The sequence below is a fragment of the Octopus sinensis genome, linkage group LG5 (genome assembly GCF_006345805.1).
Source record: "Octopus sinensis linkage group LG5, ASM634580v1, whole genome shotgun sequence".
Classification (NCBI taxonomy): Eukaryota; Metazoa; Mollusca; class Cephalopoda; order Octopoda; family Octopodidae; genus Octopus; species Octopus sinensis.
Window position 1 is genome coordinate 45,011,696 of NC_043001.1, and position 19,172 is coordinate 45,030,867.

Here is a 19,172-nt window from a genome sequence, read left to right on the forward strand (position 1 = left end):
TCAAGTGAAGAAGGGGAAGCAGAAACTGATGTTGCAGAGAGAGAGAGAGAGAGAGGCAGACAGACAGACAAGTAGACAATGTTGTTGATTTATTATATTGTATTGGGATCTTTTCCTTTTGATTGCCCTTCTATTTCAATTCTTTATAGGTTTAATTTATTGTAAAAGAACTAGTTTCTAAACACTACAAAAGTTATTAGATTTACTCTTCATGTGTGGGAATAACATCACAGGTCAGCTGGATCAGATCTGATCTGAAACAATAAATGCTAAGTAAGTAAGAAAAAGAAAGAAAGAAAGAAGGAAAGAAAGAAAGAAGGAGAGAGAGAGAGAGAGAGAGATGTGTGTCAAGTTATTTTTCAAATCCAGTGCATGTCAACACTAGTGTTGAACTGTGTGAAGAAAACAAATTCAACTAACAGGTTTGTTTCAATATGGTCTGACACAAGCCTGTGTTAATATACACTATATTTATGTACATATTATATATGTAAATACACACACACACACCAACTAAAAGGATGAAATCCTATATAAACCCAACTAACAGTTAAAACATGAAGATATGTTAAAAATTTTCTATAAGTGTTTAATCCATACAATTGTTTTGAATGACAAAATGATTGTATGGATTAAAAATTTATAAATACTTTTAACATCTCTTCATTTTTTAACCATTAGTTGGGTGTATATAGGATTTCATCCTATAATACTCACAACACATTTTTAATTGTCATATTTTCATATTTTAAATACTTGCAATAACAAGTTACTACTTTGATGTGAAAAATCTTTATTACAAATCTAACTCTTTAGACCCCCTAAAAAGTTCAAAATGTTCTACTTGAACTAATTTTTCACACACACACACACACACACACACACACACACATACATATATATATTGGGTTGGTGCATGATTATTGTGGCTTTTTCCTTTTGAACGGCAGATGTCAACACAATTTCTAGTTAACTAAACACTTTTAAACTTCGTATACTGGTAGAATGTGTTTATAAAACATTTTTTCTTGGCTTTATTGAGAAAATTCTATAGTTTGTAAGATATTTCGTCTGAAAATCCGAGCATTTCGGCAATTTTAACCAATCGATTACCTCCATTCAACTAAAATCATTTGCTGCGTCTAAAACTGAGACAACATCCTGTAACTAACCCTAAGCCTCCCCCCTAACCCTAACCCTAATTTTTTTTTTCTTAATTGTTACGTGTGTAAAAAAAACCGAAAGCAATGGAAAATGATTTAAACAATTAACAAACAAAATATTCTATAATTTTATACACATGCTTTCCGTATGTATACGGAAAGCGTGTGTATAAAATTATAGAATTATTTTATTGGTAATTGTTTAAATCATTTTCCATTGCTTTCGGTTTTTTTACATGTGTAACAAGTAAATTAATTTAACAATTAAGAAAAAAAAATTAGGGTTAGGGTTAGGGGGGAGGTTTAGGGTTAGTTACAGGATGTTGTCTCAGTTTTAGGCGCAGCAAATGATTTTAGCTCAAAAGATAGCATAGAATTGGTTAAAATTCGAAAAATTAAACTACGTTAAACAAACAAATTACAATTTTCTCAAGAAAACCAAGAGACAAAAATTTTTTATTTTGACACATTCTACCAGTATACGAAGTTTTAAAGTGTTTAGTTAACTAGAAATTGTCTGCCGTTCAAAAGGAAAAGATCCTAGAAATTCCCTTGTTGGCTTCCTTTGGTTATATATTATATATAAATATACTATATCACACAGACACACAGACACACACACACATGTGGACTCAATATTTTGTCAACATTGAAACTTTTTGGTTTGTTTGGAAACTGATTTCCTTACAGTAAATAAATAAATATAGAATAAATTAAATGCAACAATAAGCTTGCTTCCCAACCACATGATATAACACATATTCGTGGAAAATTTTACGTATGGTTACATACATATACAGAAATACATGAGTTTGTTTATCTTCAGAGATGTAATCAACTGGGCAGTTCCCCACTATAATGATGCACAAACTAGGAGTGGTTTCAGCAAAAAATTAGTTTTTATAGGTTAGATGTTGCCCACCACAGCAGTGTGGAAGTTATGAATAGCCAGATATTTTTAAGCACTAATTTGACATCACTCCCTATGCACACACAAATACCATAAATTCTCAAACTCACAATATTAAAGTCAACATAGCTTTCCATATTAAATGCTACAGTTGCAAAGACAACCGTACACAGTCACCATCCCATCAGCCAACTCATAAGTGTCCCAAATCTATCTACATATCCACTCAAGAGATCTTTCTACCATAAAGAAGTCATATATTGAGCAACTATAACATATATGGATTGCAATGAAAGGAGTTATGTAGGTCTAACAACAAGTATCTTCTTTAACATCTTCACTAATTCAGGTCAAAGAACAGGAAACATTCTACCAATCTTTAACAATTCCTCTAGATACTGAAAGACTAGCATCTCCAATAACATGGAACATTGTGGAACTATGGACTTTTATTAAACAAAAACTCCCAGATCCTGAAGCACCTTGTAATATCTCTTAACTGAAGCTCACATTTATTCTCCTATAGCCAACTCTGACAAACATTGCTGTTGGGACATATTCAAAATTCCCAAATTCCCCAAAACCACAACCTATAGAAATTTGCTCTAAGACAGTCTCTAAAATCTCATCAGCCCATTTGAAGTAACAACGAGTTTCTTGTGTTTATGATACAAGCAGTCCTAGGAGTGACTTTGCTAGACATAACAAATCCAGTCATATGACCAGTCATACCCAATAAAATTTCACCTTACAAATGCACCCATTAACTTAATAGCTTTCTAAATAAAATCCAATGGTGTAGTTTTTATTGTCTTTTAGTTCCAGGTTAACTCTGGTCCAGTAATCCAATGACCAAAACTATTTCTGTCATTTTCTCAGACATGATATTTGAAGAACTATATTGATATATAACTTCAAACATGTTTGTAGAACTACATTATCCAATGTGTTCTTCCATTTTAAGATTGTATGTGTGAACTGAAGGATATTTGGCTGCTTTATCTAGCATGTTGAGCAATCCTGTAGAAGCTCTCTCATTTGGTTATGTTGGATTTTGTTGTAGTCAAATTACTTTTGCTAATACAGACACTAAGTCTTTTGTTTAAAGGTCTTCAGATTTCAGTGTTCAAAGAATGAAACTTCCATTAATGAAAATACATCAATGAGAGCCATGTCGTAAAGTAGTATTTGGAAATATTTCTGTTTAAATAAATGTTTTGATTAACAAAACTGACATAAAGTAGCATCAGAAGTAAACAGAGGAAAATAAAACTATAGCAGAAAAGGTTATCATAGAACAGAAAAGGTAAAAATAAAAAAAAAACAAGACACACTAAATATACATAGATGTGTTGTGTGTGACATTATACTGATCCAAAGGAGGAGTGGTTGGGAGAGCTTTGCACACTTAACATTAAGTTTGAAATGTTGGAGGTTATAGTAATTGGAATTCATTTTCAGTAATTATATTCTCCTTACAAAGCAACTTTTGAGTGAACATGCATGAAAGTTGATATTTCCAAGTCATTTTGCTTCATTCAGTTAAGATTTTTATCCATTTCTGTATGAAAGTTCAAAGGATATTTGAAATAATAGAGTACTAGATTTACTGATTTCCTTTAAAAAAACAACAACATAGAATATAGCACAGAGATACACAGACACACAATTACACACACACACACACACACACACACACACACACACAATTACACACACACACACACACACAAACACACACACACCACTGGCGTATATATAAATAGGGACTGGTGTATAATTTAAGTTACAGAACATGCATACATATGCACAAAAGTACACATATAGTGTACAAAGAGACACTATAATAATAGAACTGGCATAATCAGTTAATGCACATACTGAAGTCTGTATGAAAGCAGCCCTGTAGGTAATTCAGAGAAAAAGTACCTGGAGCAAAACAAAACAAAAATGAATTCCTTCCTAAAACAGTCGACAAATAGAAGGTGTGTGTGATTAATGTACTGGGCAATGGCCCTTCCACAGGAGAGAGAGAGAGAGAGATAAAATATTTTTGGAAGGTGAGACAAAATGTAATTTGCTTTGGGAAGTGTTTCACATTGTGGAACGGTAGAAGTGATAGAAGAAGTGGAGGATGTGGAGAACATTGTGCCACAAAAGAGTGGAGCAGAGTGTTCAATTAGGTGCAAGGGTGTGTATGAATGTGAAGCATGAGTGCATCTTATAATATAAGTGTGTGAAGGATGTTTGTGTGTGTGTGTGTGTGTGTGTAGGAGGTTTGTATGCATATGTGTCGTGCGGGTATGAAACTTTATATGTGTGTATGTAAATGTAGATGTGGGCATAAGCTGGTAGAGAAAGGTGACTCAGTTACATACTATACAAATACTGGTTTCAAATTTTGGCACAAGGCCGGAAATTTCAGGGATAAGTTGATTACATCAACCCCAGTGTTTAACTGGTACTTATTTTATCAACTCTGAATGAGATAAAGTGCAAAGTCAACCTTAGTGGCATTTGAATTCAGAACATAAAGACGGATGAAATGCCACTAAGCATTTTGGCTGGCATCCTAATAATTCTGCCAGCTCGCCACCTTACACTATACAAATACTAAAGTGACAGATTAGTTATTGTTTACATGGCAACTAGGATGTAGGAAAACCATGGTGTAATACAATATTTCAGTAAATCACCATTTGCAGAAGATTTTTGTTTAGTGTTTTGCCATGCTAAGGGCAGTTCATTTTACTTCAGGAAGTTTATTTTTTAATTCATAGTTTAAGGGTTTAACAGTATCTAATTCAATGCACTTAACTTCTAAACAACACAGTTATGTTTATATTCTAATGCATTTTTCTGAGGAGGGAAAAAAAAAAAGAGAACTTATTTGAGAACTTGGTCACAGCCTCTGGATAAAATAAATGAAATAAAAGCAAGGCAAAAAATATTTTTGACATGAAATTATAAAAATTATTATGAGAATGTTCGTTATTACCTCCACCAAGGAAGGAGGTTATGTTTTCATCAGCATTGGTTTGTCCGTCTGTGTGCAAAATAACTCAAAATATTGCAAACGGTATTTGATGAAATTAGCAGGAAAAGGTGGTAATGATACAAGGAACAGATGATGAAATTTTGGTAGTGATCTGGGAATTTTTATGGATTCTTGAAGGATTTTTCATTTTACATGAAGTATTACAATGTTATGTCCTTTGATTATCTCCATGAAAACACGTTCATTGTTTCAACGTAACCTATGGTGGTGTTGCTGTTTCCAAAGTTTATTTTCATTTCTCTGTTAGTAATTTTACTCGCGTATCTATCTTAAAATGAGCTGCTTGGCGGAGGTCTGCAGGGGATGACATGACAAGCTTTGACTATTGGGATCGTCTCAAAAATCTCAGGCTTTGCTCCTTCCACAGCTGCTGTGAAACTAGCTTGCTGTTGTCAATGTATTATAACTACTTCAGATGATTCCTGTTTTTAAAGGGTTTTTTTTTAATTAGATACATTTAATGCTTTAAATATTACAACAAAAACACTTTTGATGGAAAACAAAATTCAACATGAGCCTACATGACTTTCCTATTTCTAGCAGGTTGACTGACTTAGTTTAGAAACTCTACATGGTTAATAAACCTGCAAGAAATAGCAGTTGAATCTCTCTCAAATCACACAAATTTCAAAAGAAAGATATATCATTGTATAATGTAGTTTTAAGTGCAGGATGTTTGAAATCATCCACCACAAGTGTTGGACTGTGCTTTCAGCCAAGAGTGTTTTTGTCAATATAGGCATTGAGTCTTCAGTGAAAAGTTATATGATAAAGAAGTGATTATCTTTATATTTCAGTATTAAAGAATGAAGGCATTTGATAATGAAAGTAAATCAATAGGAGTCGCATTGTATAGCAAGCAGCGCCATGGAAACATTTAATTCATCTATTCAATTTTTTATGTGAATTTTTTTAACTCATTCATCTATTGTTTTAAAAAATAAGCCAAATTATTCAATCTTTCTAAAGAAAAGAATAGGACGTTAATTTCTCAAGGTTATCATTGTGAATCAGATTCACTCTGAAAAGCAATTAGCTTGTTTTGCCAGTGAATTTAAAAAAAAAATTTAGTCTGTAAATAAATTATAATCAGCTTTGTTATTTGACTCTCAGCAATGACAGAATGTTTTCAGCTGATTTAGCCTTCTAATCTGACAATTAGCCTTCTAATCTGACAAGACTAAACAACAATTCTTCTAAAATAAGAGATATAATTCCATTTTTATTCTCACAATCAGAAGTTAAATAAGAGAAAATTAGATAAAATATGCCAAATTATTTCACTGCTTTTAATCTTCATCTAAGTTACTTAAGACTAAAACTCTCAACATGTTGCTGAGCAATAGGTTCACTTAGAAATTCAGGTCTTTTCCATTGTGCGAAGATTCTGCATAGTTTGATCTCCACTAATATATCTAAGGTGGATGTCAAGCAAATACTCCTTTGTCTCTTTCATCACCAAATCAGCAGTATCCGCCACTCTTAATCAATGCTTTAAGTATATTCTCCAGTGACAGGATCAAAAAAATACTGTGAATGATAGCATAATGCTGAAGACATCACTTTGTCCAATACAGTTATACCCTGTACATTGATTTGATCTACACATACAAGTGCAATATTTTAGCAAATTATCAACAGCAAAGTATTAGCATCATACTGATAAACTCACAAACAGCAAATTTTTATAATGCTGAATATGTACAGAGCAACAATTCACCAATCATAGTTATGATAAATAAATGCACCCTTTTAAAGCCTAGCCAGGCTCATGGGCCCGGTTTCCCAGTTTCTATGGCGTATGTGTTCCCCAACTGGACGGGACGCCAGTCTATCGCAGAATTGTTCGTTTTTACCAGCTGAGTGGACTGGAACAATGTGAAATGAAGTGTTTTGCTCAAGAACACAACGAATCACCCAGTCCAGGAATCAAAACCACAATCTTACGATCATGGTGCTGACACCCTAACCACTAAGCCATGTGCCTCCACATTCATAGTTATGCTGATAGCAATCCTTGCACCACCTGCTCATTCAATTTGATCCTGTGAGCTTTCAATCTTCAAGAAGCACAAGTATATTTCTAGTTTAGATCATGTATCCTGTAATATGCAGCACCTTCAGTAGAGAGAGCTTTGAGTTAGCTTGGTTAATATGCTCGTAAAAGTACAAATCCTTGGTTCAAAGAGAACATCTTATTTGGCAACAGATATGGCTAAGAAACTGAATACCTTCAGCTTCTTCCTGAATTCTTAGCTTGATTGCTTTCTCAGATGTTACAGTTCTGCATCTGGATCTAGTTTTTAAATTAACTTCAGGTCTTGTGAATTACATCAGTAACCAATATAGAAAATTTTGTTTGAGGATATTACAAGACCAGCCTATACAAGAAAACATTTCAGTTCTTAGTGGTTGGAATTTAATTAATAGAACTGTGGTTCTGCCATTTAGATAGAAATGTTGATGTATGAAGCGAGCCATTAGATGAAACAAAAAAAGCTCAAAACAGGTTTATATGATTGTAAAAAAAAAAAAAATACATGTTCATCAAATACTAAAGAATTTAGAGTCATTATCTAATTAAGTACAATGAAATATTCAAAGAAAAGAAACAACTCTAATCTAAAAGTGAAGTAACTAAAACATGGAATATTGATGGAGTTACAATAAGCGAGTTACTATCATTAGCTGAAGTTCTCACCTCAAACTTTGCCATCACTGTAATGTTTGAATTGGCTCTTTCACTTTCAGATTAAAATGATTTTCTTTTGAATGCTCCATGTAACTCAATAGAATGTTTCTGATATTTAATCTTATATCATAAGATAAAACTGAATAATTTATTATAGTATTTAACCATTTGCATATGGGAGGATATTCTGGGGGCAGTTCCAATGAAATAAAACATTCTATCCCATTGTGGTTGATAGCTCAATAAGAGAACCAAAAATTATTTATTTTATCAAAGACAAAAGTGAAAACTAATGCCAAACAACCAGATTCTTGCTAAGATGAGCCAAATTCACAATAATAATTATGAGTAAACTCATATCTTGTTATCTTCCTTTGAAATATATTGAGTAATTCATCCTATTCTACATAATAAAAGAAGTGATATAATTAAATTTTCTCGTAGAAAGACAAGATTTCCATTGATTTAGTTTTATTATCAAATGCTTTAGTTTCTTAATACTGAAGAAGATAATCTTTTTTATCATAAACCTTCCAACAAACTATACACTGTCTACATTAACAAAGATACTCTTGACTGAAAGCAAAATCCAACACTATGTTAGATGTTTTCAGACATCTAACATACTTATGACTACATTATATAATATATCTTTCCTTTTTTTAAGATTGTAATGTGACTTGAGAGAGATTCGACTGCTATTTCTAGCTGGTCAATTGACCCTGTAGAGAAGTGGTTCCCAAAGTGTGCAGTATTGTTCCCCCTGGGGGCGATGGAAAGTTCCAAGGGGGCGTTGAGGAAAAGTGGGGCGATTATGGGGTAGCGATTCGTGTAAGAACAACAAAATAATGGATTCATTTGGTTAAATATTATTCGTGAAACACAGTTGCTTTGAATTTGATTCAGAAAGAGAGGGGGCAGCAGCCCGACAAAGTTTGGGAACCACTGCCATAAAGGTTTTCTTAGTAGCTTACATTGGGTTTTGTTTTAGCAAAGAGTGCTAAATGAAAGTAATCGATAATATACATTCTCATAATAACATAATAAATTATGTCACAAAAAAAATATATATTCTCTATTGAACAATTTCACTCAATTTACCAAAAAAAAAACCCAACAAATATTAAAAATAATGTGTGTTAAGATGTTCAATAAATCAAGCTAAATCCTTATATTCCAAGCGGATAAAACTTAGAAAATACAATAGGATTATACATATGTTGAAATATACAGTATTTTCTGTATCTCTAAATTTTCAATTCTTTTACTTGTCTCAGTCATTTGACTGTGGCCATGCTGGAGCACCGCCTTTAGTTGAGCAAATCAACCCAGGACTTATTCTGGCAGTCTCTTTTGCCGAACCACTAAGTTACGGGGACATAAACACACCACCATCAGTTGTCAAGCAATGTTGGGGAACAAACAAAGACACAAACATATACACACGCATTCATATATATATATATATTCATATATACGATGGGCTTCTTTCAGTTTCTGTCTACCAAATCCACTCACAAGGCTTTGGTCGGCCAGAAGCTATCGTAGAAGACACTTGAGAATGAAGACACATGCAGTGAGAATGAACCCGAAATCATGTGGTTGGTAAGCAAGCTACTTACTACACAGCCACTCCTGTGCCTGATATTATTGGAGTTGACTCCCTTGCATTTTGTTCTTTGATTTTAACCATTCAGAGAGGATTTGTGTCTCTTGAGTACATGGTTGAATATACTCATAGTCTCAGTTTGACATGTTTGGGAGTCCAACTGGAAGGTTTTATGATGGTTGCTTGTGGTAGGACCCTATGGAGGAGGTGCCATAGAATCCTACCCCCATAATCTTCTCAGAAATAGTGGGCAGAGAACATGAATGGATGGATGGATAACATGAAAAATCTTAGCTGATTGAAGTTTTTCAACTCACTATATTATATAGGAGAGGACTTAACTTTCTTTATTATGCAGAATGCTCTCCTGACCTATTTTCTTTCTACTGTATTGTTAATGTAAAAAATAGACCAATACTGTAATTTGGTTTCATTAGTAAGATCCCCTAAGCAAAACAGGTTGACTGTCACACGGCATAAAACGTAACAAAGCACTAGTTTTTCAGCTACCCGCTAAAAGCTTAATACCTATTATTCAATATACTATGCATAATATCACACACAAACGGGGAGGTACATATGTAAATGTATCCTATTTAATGTATGATGATGACTATGCATCAGTATGTATATATGTGGCTGAAAAAAAAAAAAGAAAACTTCTCTTACTAGTGCCCAGATGTCTGCAAAGATGCCATCAAGCAAAATTGAAGATAATAGTGTGAAAAGGAACTGTAAAAGGAATCCACTGCATATTAAACTTGTTATTTTTAAAGACCTGGTGCAGGATAAAAAAAAATTAGCCTCATTGCCAAAAGAAAAAAAATATAAAGCTTGCAATGTCTGCAGTTGGACAATATGTGACAATAAGGACAAAATTAAGTCAAGTGCTCAAGAAGTTACTCCAGTAATTGCAGGGACCTTACTTTTTCATAGATTTAATATGATGCTTAAAATGGGACAACTCTCGGGTATATGGAGCAAGGATCAGACTCAATGCATTTTGCCAATAAGCATGATGATAAACACCAAAAAAAAACACCAAAAGTTTGTAGGGTGATTTTCAGAAAAGGAAAGGGTGAAACTTCTAATGAAGAAACATTTTCTGGTTCATAAAGACTGGTTTGAAAGGTTTAAGAAGTGCTTGAGTTTGCACATCATATAAAAATGACTGATAAAGCTGCCAGTACTGATATAAAGGCTGTCACTAACTATTCTAAGAAGTTGAAGAAATTATGGTAGGAGGGTGACACACACCAGAGTGCGTTTACAGCATTGATGAAACTGCACTTTTCTAGAAGTTCATTCCTGCTAGAACTTTTATTTCTCGGAAATAAATGTCAGCAGTGGAATGTAAAGCTTCCAAAAATTGTATGAAGCTTCTTCAAGGAGGAAATACCATTGGTGATATGAAATGAAAGCATCCACTTATGTATCACTCCAAAAATTCAAGAGCTTTCAATGATTATACAAAGTTTAATTTGCCTTTGGTTGAAAAAAGACACTATGTTTCCACCAAAGCATTGCTCTTTTTAGACAATGCACCAAGCTACCCAGTGAACTTAGATGACTTTTCTGATCATGCGAGAGGAGAAAATATTCCTAAGAATACTTCCTTGCTCAAGCCAACAGATTAATGTGTGACAGTTAACTTCAAGGTATATTATCTTAGAAAAACTTTCAAACAAACTTATTAAAGCAATTGATAGGGAAGATAAATCTACAATTAGATACTTCTGGAAAAAGTTTAACATAATAGATATTGTGGATAACACAACTGAGTTATGGGATGAAGTGACACCCTCACCTTTAAATGGTACTTGGAAACATATATGGCCAGACTGTATCAGGTAACTTCACAAGATGTTTCATGCAGAAGTCCATATCAAATTTGGAAAGATATTGTTAGATATACAAATGATATAGGGTTTAAAGAAGCCATATTAAGGTGATATAGTTGAGTTGTTAGTGCCACATAGAGAAAGTTAATCTGGTGAAGAACTGATGCAGTTAGAAGTAGGCCAGGCTAAAAGTACAAATGAGAATATGGAAATTTCAACAATTCTACTTAAATTGACTGCAAAGAATATTGCTCAAGAATTAGCACTTCGAGAAGGTCTGTAAGTATTTGCTGATAACAACCTTAATTATAGTCATAGAATAAGCTCAGTTCATACACTAAGCTGTACAAAGAGAGATTCACCATAAACATCAAACAATTTAGGTAAATTCTTCACCCCTCAAATAAATGTCAATGATGATGAACAATAACATAGAAGATAGTTGTCCACATTATCACAATAACTCTCATTCCACCATCAACACTCAACAGATAGTAGTCAATATCGTTTGTGGTTGAACACCATGGTAAACTTTCTCCCTCCCTATATTTTTTCTTACCACACTCTCTCTCATTCTCTATAAAAGTATATCACTCATTCTGAGTGTGTGTGTAAGGAATTTCATTTGATAACAGTGATTTTGAAAAGGGTATTTTTTTCTTTTAGTTTCAGCTCAGAAATGCAGCCATGCCGGGGCACCACAATTGTAAAAAATGATTTATTTTAATGCTATACTTTTCTGTTAGGTAAATGTTTTTTCTTACACACACACACATGGATTTACTTGAAGCAGGGTGGGGGTTAAAAATTTGAATTTCAAATTTTTTGTTGTTGCTTAAATCTCAGCAATGGATCATTGCATCATTCCATAAAATGTGTTTGTGGGGAGAAAAATATTGAAAAAACAACAATATATGTCAGAGTGACAAAGAAATGAGGAAGGTATCTAGTAGTTGCAGGATGTGCTATAAACAACAGCCAAATCTCTTCTCTCTTAAATCATACACCTTTTCATCCCAAAATTATTTTGAAATTATAAACAGAAACAAATTGCAGATTTATAGTTTTAAAATTGCAGATTTTAAGACTATGATTAAAAAAACATTTTGAAAAAAGCCAAAATTTTAGGATTTATGGAGAGTTCATGAAATGATAATGTATGTATTTGCATACAAGTGAGAGTATTATTAAATGACTCTTCGACAATGTTCATGTGTGTGTGTGTGTGTCCCTGTTATAATGAATGGCAGAAAAAACATCTGCAGAACAGTATTTTTGCTTGTATATATATATATATATATTAGGTATAGACAACTTTTTCTAAGAAGCAGGCACACAAGACATGGCTCATCATCTGGTGGTCCACCCAACTAAAAAATTCAAGGTAATTTTTCGTTAGGCGTACTATTCCGAAAGTAACGAGGGTCGCAGGTTGACTGATATTTGTCATGGTGCTAATGCAAGTATTTCTATATATGTAACCAAAACTCCAAGTGAACTTTTGGATTATGATAAAATCAAAATATCATCTTTAAAAAAATTATATGTTAATATATTTAAATAAAAGTGTTGCTTTTATTTTTCGATTTCAACACCCATCTTTGCATAAAACCCATAGCTCACTTTCTACGGTTTCATTCACTGCGGTTAACTTCTTTCTTATATCCTGTCTCCATCTTTTAGTATAGATACATGCATTTCTCTCATTCAGTTGTTATCTTGTTTTTGTAATTTTACTTTTAAACAAACGAAGGAAATATTTTTCACGTATAACAAGGAGACCAACTCGAAGTACATTTCATTATTTCTTTCGATTTTTATTACAAAACGTTCTAAGTTATTTTACTAATCTTTCGCTTTCACTTACAACTTATTCGATTCTTTAAAAAAAAATGATACATTTATAATTTATCCTTTCTCTCTCTTTCTTTATGGGAAAAAAAGAGTACTCAATAACTTATATATTTTTAATTTTGAAGCTTAAGTGTTTTCAGTTTCCCCTTTATTTTTCATCTATTACTTGTTTCGGCACGGCAATGTTTCGAGGGGACAAACAGAAAGACACACAAGAAGCTCGTAGTATGTATATATATATACTATGGGCTTCTTTCAGTTTCCGTCTACCAGTTCCACCCACATGGCTTTATACACACTCGCAATACATGTAAAGTATACATAAAACAAACTTGTACCACACACATAAGCATTCATTAAAGCATTGCATCATTTTATATAAAATAGGAACCAAAAAAGATGACCAAAACAACAAACTACATGAGATTATTGATTTCTTATACAAGCACAAGGTCAAAACTTTTCCGGGAGGGGACCAGTCGATTATAAATCGATACCAATACTTTACTTATTCCATCGACCCCCCAGGTTGCTGAAAAGCTAAATCAACCTCACTGCAGACCAAAACTTTATACGTGTAATACTCTAACGATTTTTCAAATAAACTACACTAAAAATAATTTCAAGCGGTTCCAAATCCCACTAGATCAACTTGGTTTTTCCTCCCATCCCGTTGGAATTTACTAATGCATTCAATTCGAAAATTAGCTTTGGACACAGCTAAATTACAAAAGGCATGATTTATCATTTATTACTAAATTTTCTCTGTTTTTGCATTATTTTAACTAAATTGGAATTTTTAAACTTTTAATTATCCTTTTTTTGTGAAGTTTGTATGTAATTATTTTTCTGTAATTTTTTTTCTTATGACCTATTAAGTTTTCAATTCGATTTTTAAAAAATCACATTAAAGAATTTCTCCCAATACCTTGTAGGATTGTTATTATGCATAATATAAGATTCTTTTTATTTTTTTATTCCACTTCACATGAATGAAAACAATGCTGTGTGTATGGTGTTATGTAGTCCATCGACATGCAAGAAATAGCTAAATCTCCCAAATTACATCTACCCGTCTTAGAAAAGGACTTACTGGATAAGGTAGTTTCGAGTGCATTGTCTGAGAAGAGGACGGGAAGGTCATTATTGGAATGCCTTTGATCAAGTCTGCTCAAACTCGACAACACGGTAAAAATTGTCACGAGTGATGTGATACGCCTTCGATAGCCACTCATATAACGCAAGCAGTCGTTTCCTTCGAACCAACGAGTCGCTAAACCTCCTAGAAATAGCAGCCAAATCTCTCCTCACATCTTAGAAAAGGACACATGAGATAATGAAGTTTGAGATACTTTGTTTGAATAAAGAAGTAAAGGTGATCCTTCAGTAAAAATCACTGCTGATCATAGGTCTGCTTCATCAGAGCTGGCTGGCTGAGGGCAAACAACGCGCGAAATCTTGTCATTTACATATAATCTCTAACATAAACACTGAGTCACAACATTAGGTGGGAGCTGGGTATAGTCACTTTAATCAACCACAATATGTGACTGGTACTTGTTTTACTGCCTTTGAAAGATTGAAAAGTAAAGCGGACCCTAGTTAGGATTTGAATGAAAATGACCCTACTACACACCACAAAGAAGTTTTGTCCGACGCTCTTCGGATTCTTCTGATCACTCATTACAAAGAAGAAGAAAATCTACTTACCACCGTAGCATTAATGATATTTAGCTAAGAAATTCATATGGAATTCTTTAAAACGGATGATTGTTTTATTAAATTCTTCTTCGGGTGGCAGTATAGTGATACGAAAGTGATATGTACCAGCGCGTTGACCAAACCCACTTCCAGGGATTACACAAATGCCAGTGTTTTCTAGCAGTTCATAACAATAAAAGCTGTCTGGAGTCATGTTTCTTTGCTTTGCTTGAGTTATGGCCTTCTCTGGTATGTTGATGCGCGGAAAACAATACATTGCCCCTTGAACTTCGTTGCACGTAAAACCTTGGATGGATTTGAACGTGTCGGTGACTAGGCGAGCTTTCTTCTGAAGCTGGCTGAGCACAAAAGTTTTCTCTTTCATAAAAAGATCATAAGAAGGTTCACCTTTGACAGGCGGGTTAACCACTGCTGCGATGGCAATTTGACCCATAAGAGGCGGACAAAGACGGGCAGTGATGCTTTTCATAATCACTTTCTTCGCATCAGGGTCGATGTTAGTTAATTCACAGTAGCCACCTCGGAAGCCACATTCTCCCATGTATCCTTTTGATGCTGACATAAAAGAAGCTAACTCTACATTGCTGTATTCGGGACCCATTTCTGTGAGGACTTTTTTGAATGAATGAAACTCTAATCCATCTGCGTATATATTATGTTGATAGACTTCGTCCGCTAAAATAAACAATTTCTCCTGTTTAGCAAATTTAATGATATCGCAAATGTTTTCTTTAGTTAATACTTGACCAGTTGGATTTCCCGGGTTAATTACACAAATGGCCCGTGGCTGGCAATGTGATTTTGCCTTGTTGTAAGCAGCTCCAACTTCTTTTAGGTTCAAAGCCCAGTTATTGTCTTCATCGAGGTAGTAGTAAATAGGATACGCGTTATATTCGGTTATTGTTGCTGAATAAAGAGGATACTGAGGAACTGGTATCATGATACCTGCTCTCTTTTTCCCGGGTTCTCCAGTCATTAACATATTCAAAATAATTTTTATACCATCACTAGCGCCAGTTGTCATAATGATATTGTCAGGAGAGGCCGGGAAACCATCCCTAGCTTCGATATAACTCGTTACATCTTCTCGAATAACTTGAAGCCCTTCGCTGTTCGAGTAAGATCCGACACTTTTTCCACGACAATCATTCAGAATTCGGTTTGCCCGTTCTTTACAATCACTCGGGAAGTTAGGATCGTTCATAAGATATTCAGGATATAAACACAATGCCATTAATTGCCGTATGAATGTTATTGGTTTTTGTCCCGTGGCATGACAATCCCCTATGTTAGATTTGACGATTTTCTCAAATGGGTAGCTGTTGTTTCCTTCTCGCAAATCTAATTCTATTTCGTTAGCTCGCATCACAATCGGTCCCCTCACAGCATATTCCATTGCTTTTACATAAGGATTCATAGTATCCATTCTCAAAACCTTTTGATTTTTTTCTTTACTCATCTTTGCTGGATTTGTTTTCCCAACTACTATTTAGTTATAATAAACCGAAATACGGAGTCCTGTTTGTTTATATATTTCTTCGGTAGCTGATGATTTCTTCGCTAGCAGATGTTGATAACTTAGTCTTCTCCACTCGTAAGTAGCAGTCGAAATACAAGTTCCTTCCAGAGACAGTGTAATTTTTGGCTAATAGCCGTAATTTTATCAAACACGAAACAGTTTGTCACGTAAGATTGCTGAAATGAATGTATGAGTTGCTCCTCCAATGTAAATAAGCCATCCGAGTGAAGCCCACCCTACACCTTCTTTGTTGGCATTAATGTCCTTCCTTCCTTCCTTTTTTAATGCTTAATGAATATTCCTCTGCACATGTTCCATAGAGACTTTTATACATGACTGACAATGTTACATAGATATTATGAATGTGTGTCGTACTACCCCCGTTAGTTACACTCTCCTTACTCTCTCCTCCTTTCTCCCAACTTGCTACTTATTAAGACGCTGACTAGTATATGTGTGTCGGTCAATATGAATATATGTGTCTGTGTTTTATAAATGTTTATCAACGTGTATATATATACGTGTAATAAAATTTAGATCAACAACCGACCACATGACAGTTATATAAGCAACATACATGAGTTAGCATATATGTAAATCGAAATACATGCAAACTGCAATATGAGTGTGAGTGTGTGTGAATGTACCTGTAATTACAATTGAAAATTTTCACCGTTGTTACTCCTACGTATTAATACGTGTATATACGGCCGACTGGTTAAAGAAGTTCGTTTCTGAATCACAAGGTGCCATGCAGTGGGGTATTTTAGCAAATAAGCTTTGTAAGTGAAATTTTTATATATGGAAAGTCTGTTAGACCATTCATTGAAAGGATTGTATCTAATGATTCAAAAATATCAACAATATTACTGTGTTACGCGGATTCGGTTTAAAGTACAAGTGTTTGTAAAAATACTCGCTACTTACACTGCAAGTAGTAGTTCAGTTTGTTGATCATATATCTGGAAGACTCATCGTCGAAACCGACAGAGATCCATTTACTTTTTACTGTTTGCATTATATGTATATGCGTCTCTCTTTCTCTCTCCCCCCCTCTCTCTCTCTCTCGTGTGTGTGTATATATATATATATATTTACACACACGCTGTCACACCATGGCCTTGCTTGGTTCGGTTATATTTAATCTAAATATTGTGTGTTTGAGTCTATACAAACAATAACCATTGTTTTATTGTGTATGTATTTCCCAGTATGTTTAAGTGTAACGTCGCCTTTTTGTTTGTTGCTTAGCACACTCAAGAGCGTCGCAAAAAATACTTTGCGGTAGTTACAGCCTTTGATGTTTTGAGTTCAATTCCCACCTAGGTCGATTTCACTTTTCAGCTTTCTCGATAAAATAAAAAGTATTAGGGTTGATAGAATCGACTGTTTCCCTCCTTTTTGTACATATTTACGAAATCCTTCTCTCTCTCTCTCTCTCTCTCTCTCTCTATATATATATATATATATATATATATATATGTATGCATGTATATATATGTAAGTTTTAAGAAGCTTGTTTTTCAAACACATGTTTCCAGGTTCAGTCCCACTCATGGATTTGGTTGGCTGAAACTGAAAGAAGCCTGTCCTATATATATGTGTGTGTCTATGTTTGTTCCATAGCACCACTTGACAACTAGTGTTGGTGTGTTTACATCCCCCGTAAATTAGCGGTTCAACAAAAGACGCTGATAGAATAAGTACTAGGTTTTAAAAAACATAAATCCTGGGATCGATTTGTTCAAGGCACTGCCCCAGCATGGCTGCATTCAACTGACTGAAACAGGTAAAAGATAAAAGATATATATAATATGTGAGTATATATGTATATATGGAGTGTCTGTGTGGTAAGTACCTTGCTTACCAACCACATGGTTTCGGGTTCAGACACACTGCGTGGAACCTTGGGCAAGTGTCTTCAACTATAGCCTCGGGCCGACTAAAGCCTTGTGAGTGGATTTGGTAGACGGAAACTGAAAGAAGCCCGTCGTATATATGTATATGTACGTGTGTATCTGTGTTTGGCACCCCCAACATTGCTTGACAACTGATGCTGGTGTGTTTACGCCCCTGTAACTTAGCAGTTCGACAAAAGAGACCGATAGAATAAGTACTAGGCTTACAGAGAATAAGTCCTGGGGTCAATTTGCTCAACTAAAGGCGGTGCTCCAGCATGGCCACAGCCAAATGACTGAAACAAGTAAGAGTATATATATAAATATATATATATATATATATATATGTGTGTGTGTGTGTGTGTATGTATAGATATGTGTGTGTGTGTGTGTATGTATAGATATGTGTGTGTGTGTGTGTATGTATAGATATGTGTGTGTGTGTGTATAGATATGTGTGTGTATGTATAGATATGTGTGTGTATATGTGTATATATATGTATATATACAGGGTGTCCCAAAAAAATGTATACACATTTTGGCAGCTGATAACTCAATTATTTATTCTTTCTTTATAGACTGAACCCATTGAACAGAGTGATGGCAGCCAGACTTGACTTTGAAGAAAGGAAATTTATTCTAAAATGCTACTGGAAGTATGAAAACGCAGTAGAAGTGCAAAGACAATTTAGGAGGGAGTTTAACAAAGAACCACCAACACGAGTTACCATCACTCGAATTAGAGATAAGTTTGAAGCTGATGGAATTGTTCAGGACGCCCATTAGAAGCGTTCTGGAACACCACGTACATCGACAAGCCCCACAAAAGAAGAAAGATTACTGGAAACTTTTCAACGAAGTCCAAGAAAGTCTTTGTGGCAACCAACCAATATATATACCAACCAA

The 19,172-nt window shown here is 34.3% G+C and overlaps 2 protein-coding genes across 5 annotated transcripts in view; one reads left to right on the plus strand and one right to left on the minus strand.

The window, feature by feature from the left end:
* Positions 1-17,308, minus strand: part of LOC115211675 (alanine aminotransferase 2) — a 30,713-nt gene extending 13,405 nt beyond the window's left edge. Inside the window, exon 1 of the mRNA XM_029780315.2 lies at positions 14,838-17,308. Coding sequence (XP_029636175.1) covers positions 14,848-16,308 — 1,461 coding nt within the window. The 5' untranslated portion in view covers positions 16,309-17,308 and the 3' untranslated portion in view covers positions 14,838-14,847. The remainder of the gene's footprint in view (positions 1-14,837) is intronic.
* LOC118763655 lies at positions 11,344-19,094 on the plus strand. 4 transcript variants are annotated; one of them, XM_036503383.1, is made up of 2 exons: positions 11,344-11,552; positions 18,845-19,094. In XM_036503383.1, the coding sequence occupies exons 1-2, from the start codon at positions 11,437-11,439 to the stop codon at positions 19,050-19,052; spliced, it is 324 nt and encodes a 107-aa protein (XP_036359276.1). In that variant the 5' UTR covers positions 11,344-11,436; the 3' UTR covers positions 19,053-19,094. The 4 variants fall into 4 exon arrangements, 1 of the variants encoding a protein (XP_036359276.1); XR_004999423.1 differs by lacking the exon at positions 11,344-11,552 and adding an exon at positions 12,483-12,657; XR_004999422.1 differs by lacking the exon at positions 11,344-11,552 and adding an exon at positions 12,846-13,064.
* The last annotated feature ends 78 nt before the right edge of the window (positions 19,095-19,172 follow it).

What these genes read in the sequence shown, in the direction of transcription:
- LOC118763655 (XM_036503383.1), top strand. Translation starts at nt 11,437, where the DNA reads ATGCAGTTAGAAGTAGGCCAGGCTAAAAGTACAAATGAGAATATGGAA. An exon ending in TTAGCACTTCGAGAAGGTCT is followed by an intron (nt 11,553 to 18,844) that starts GTAAGTATTTGC and finishes CTTTCTTTATAG; the next exon opens with ACTGAACCCATTGAACAGAG.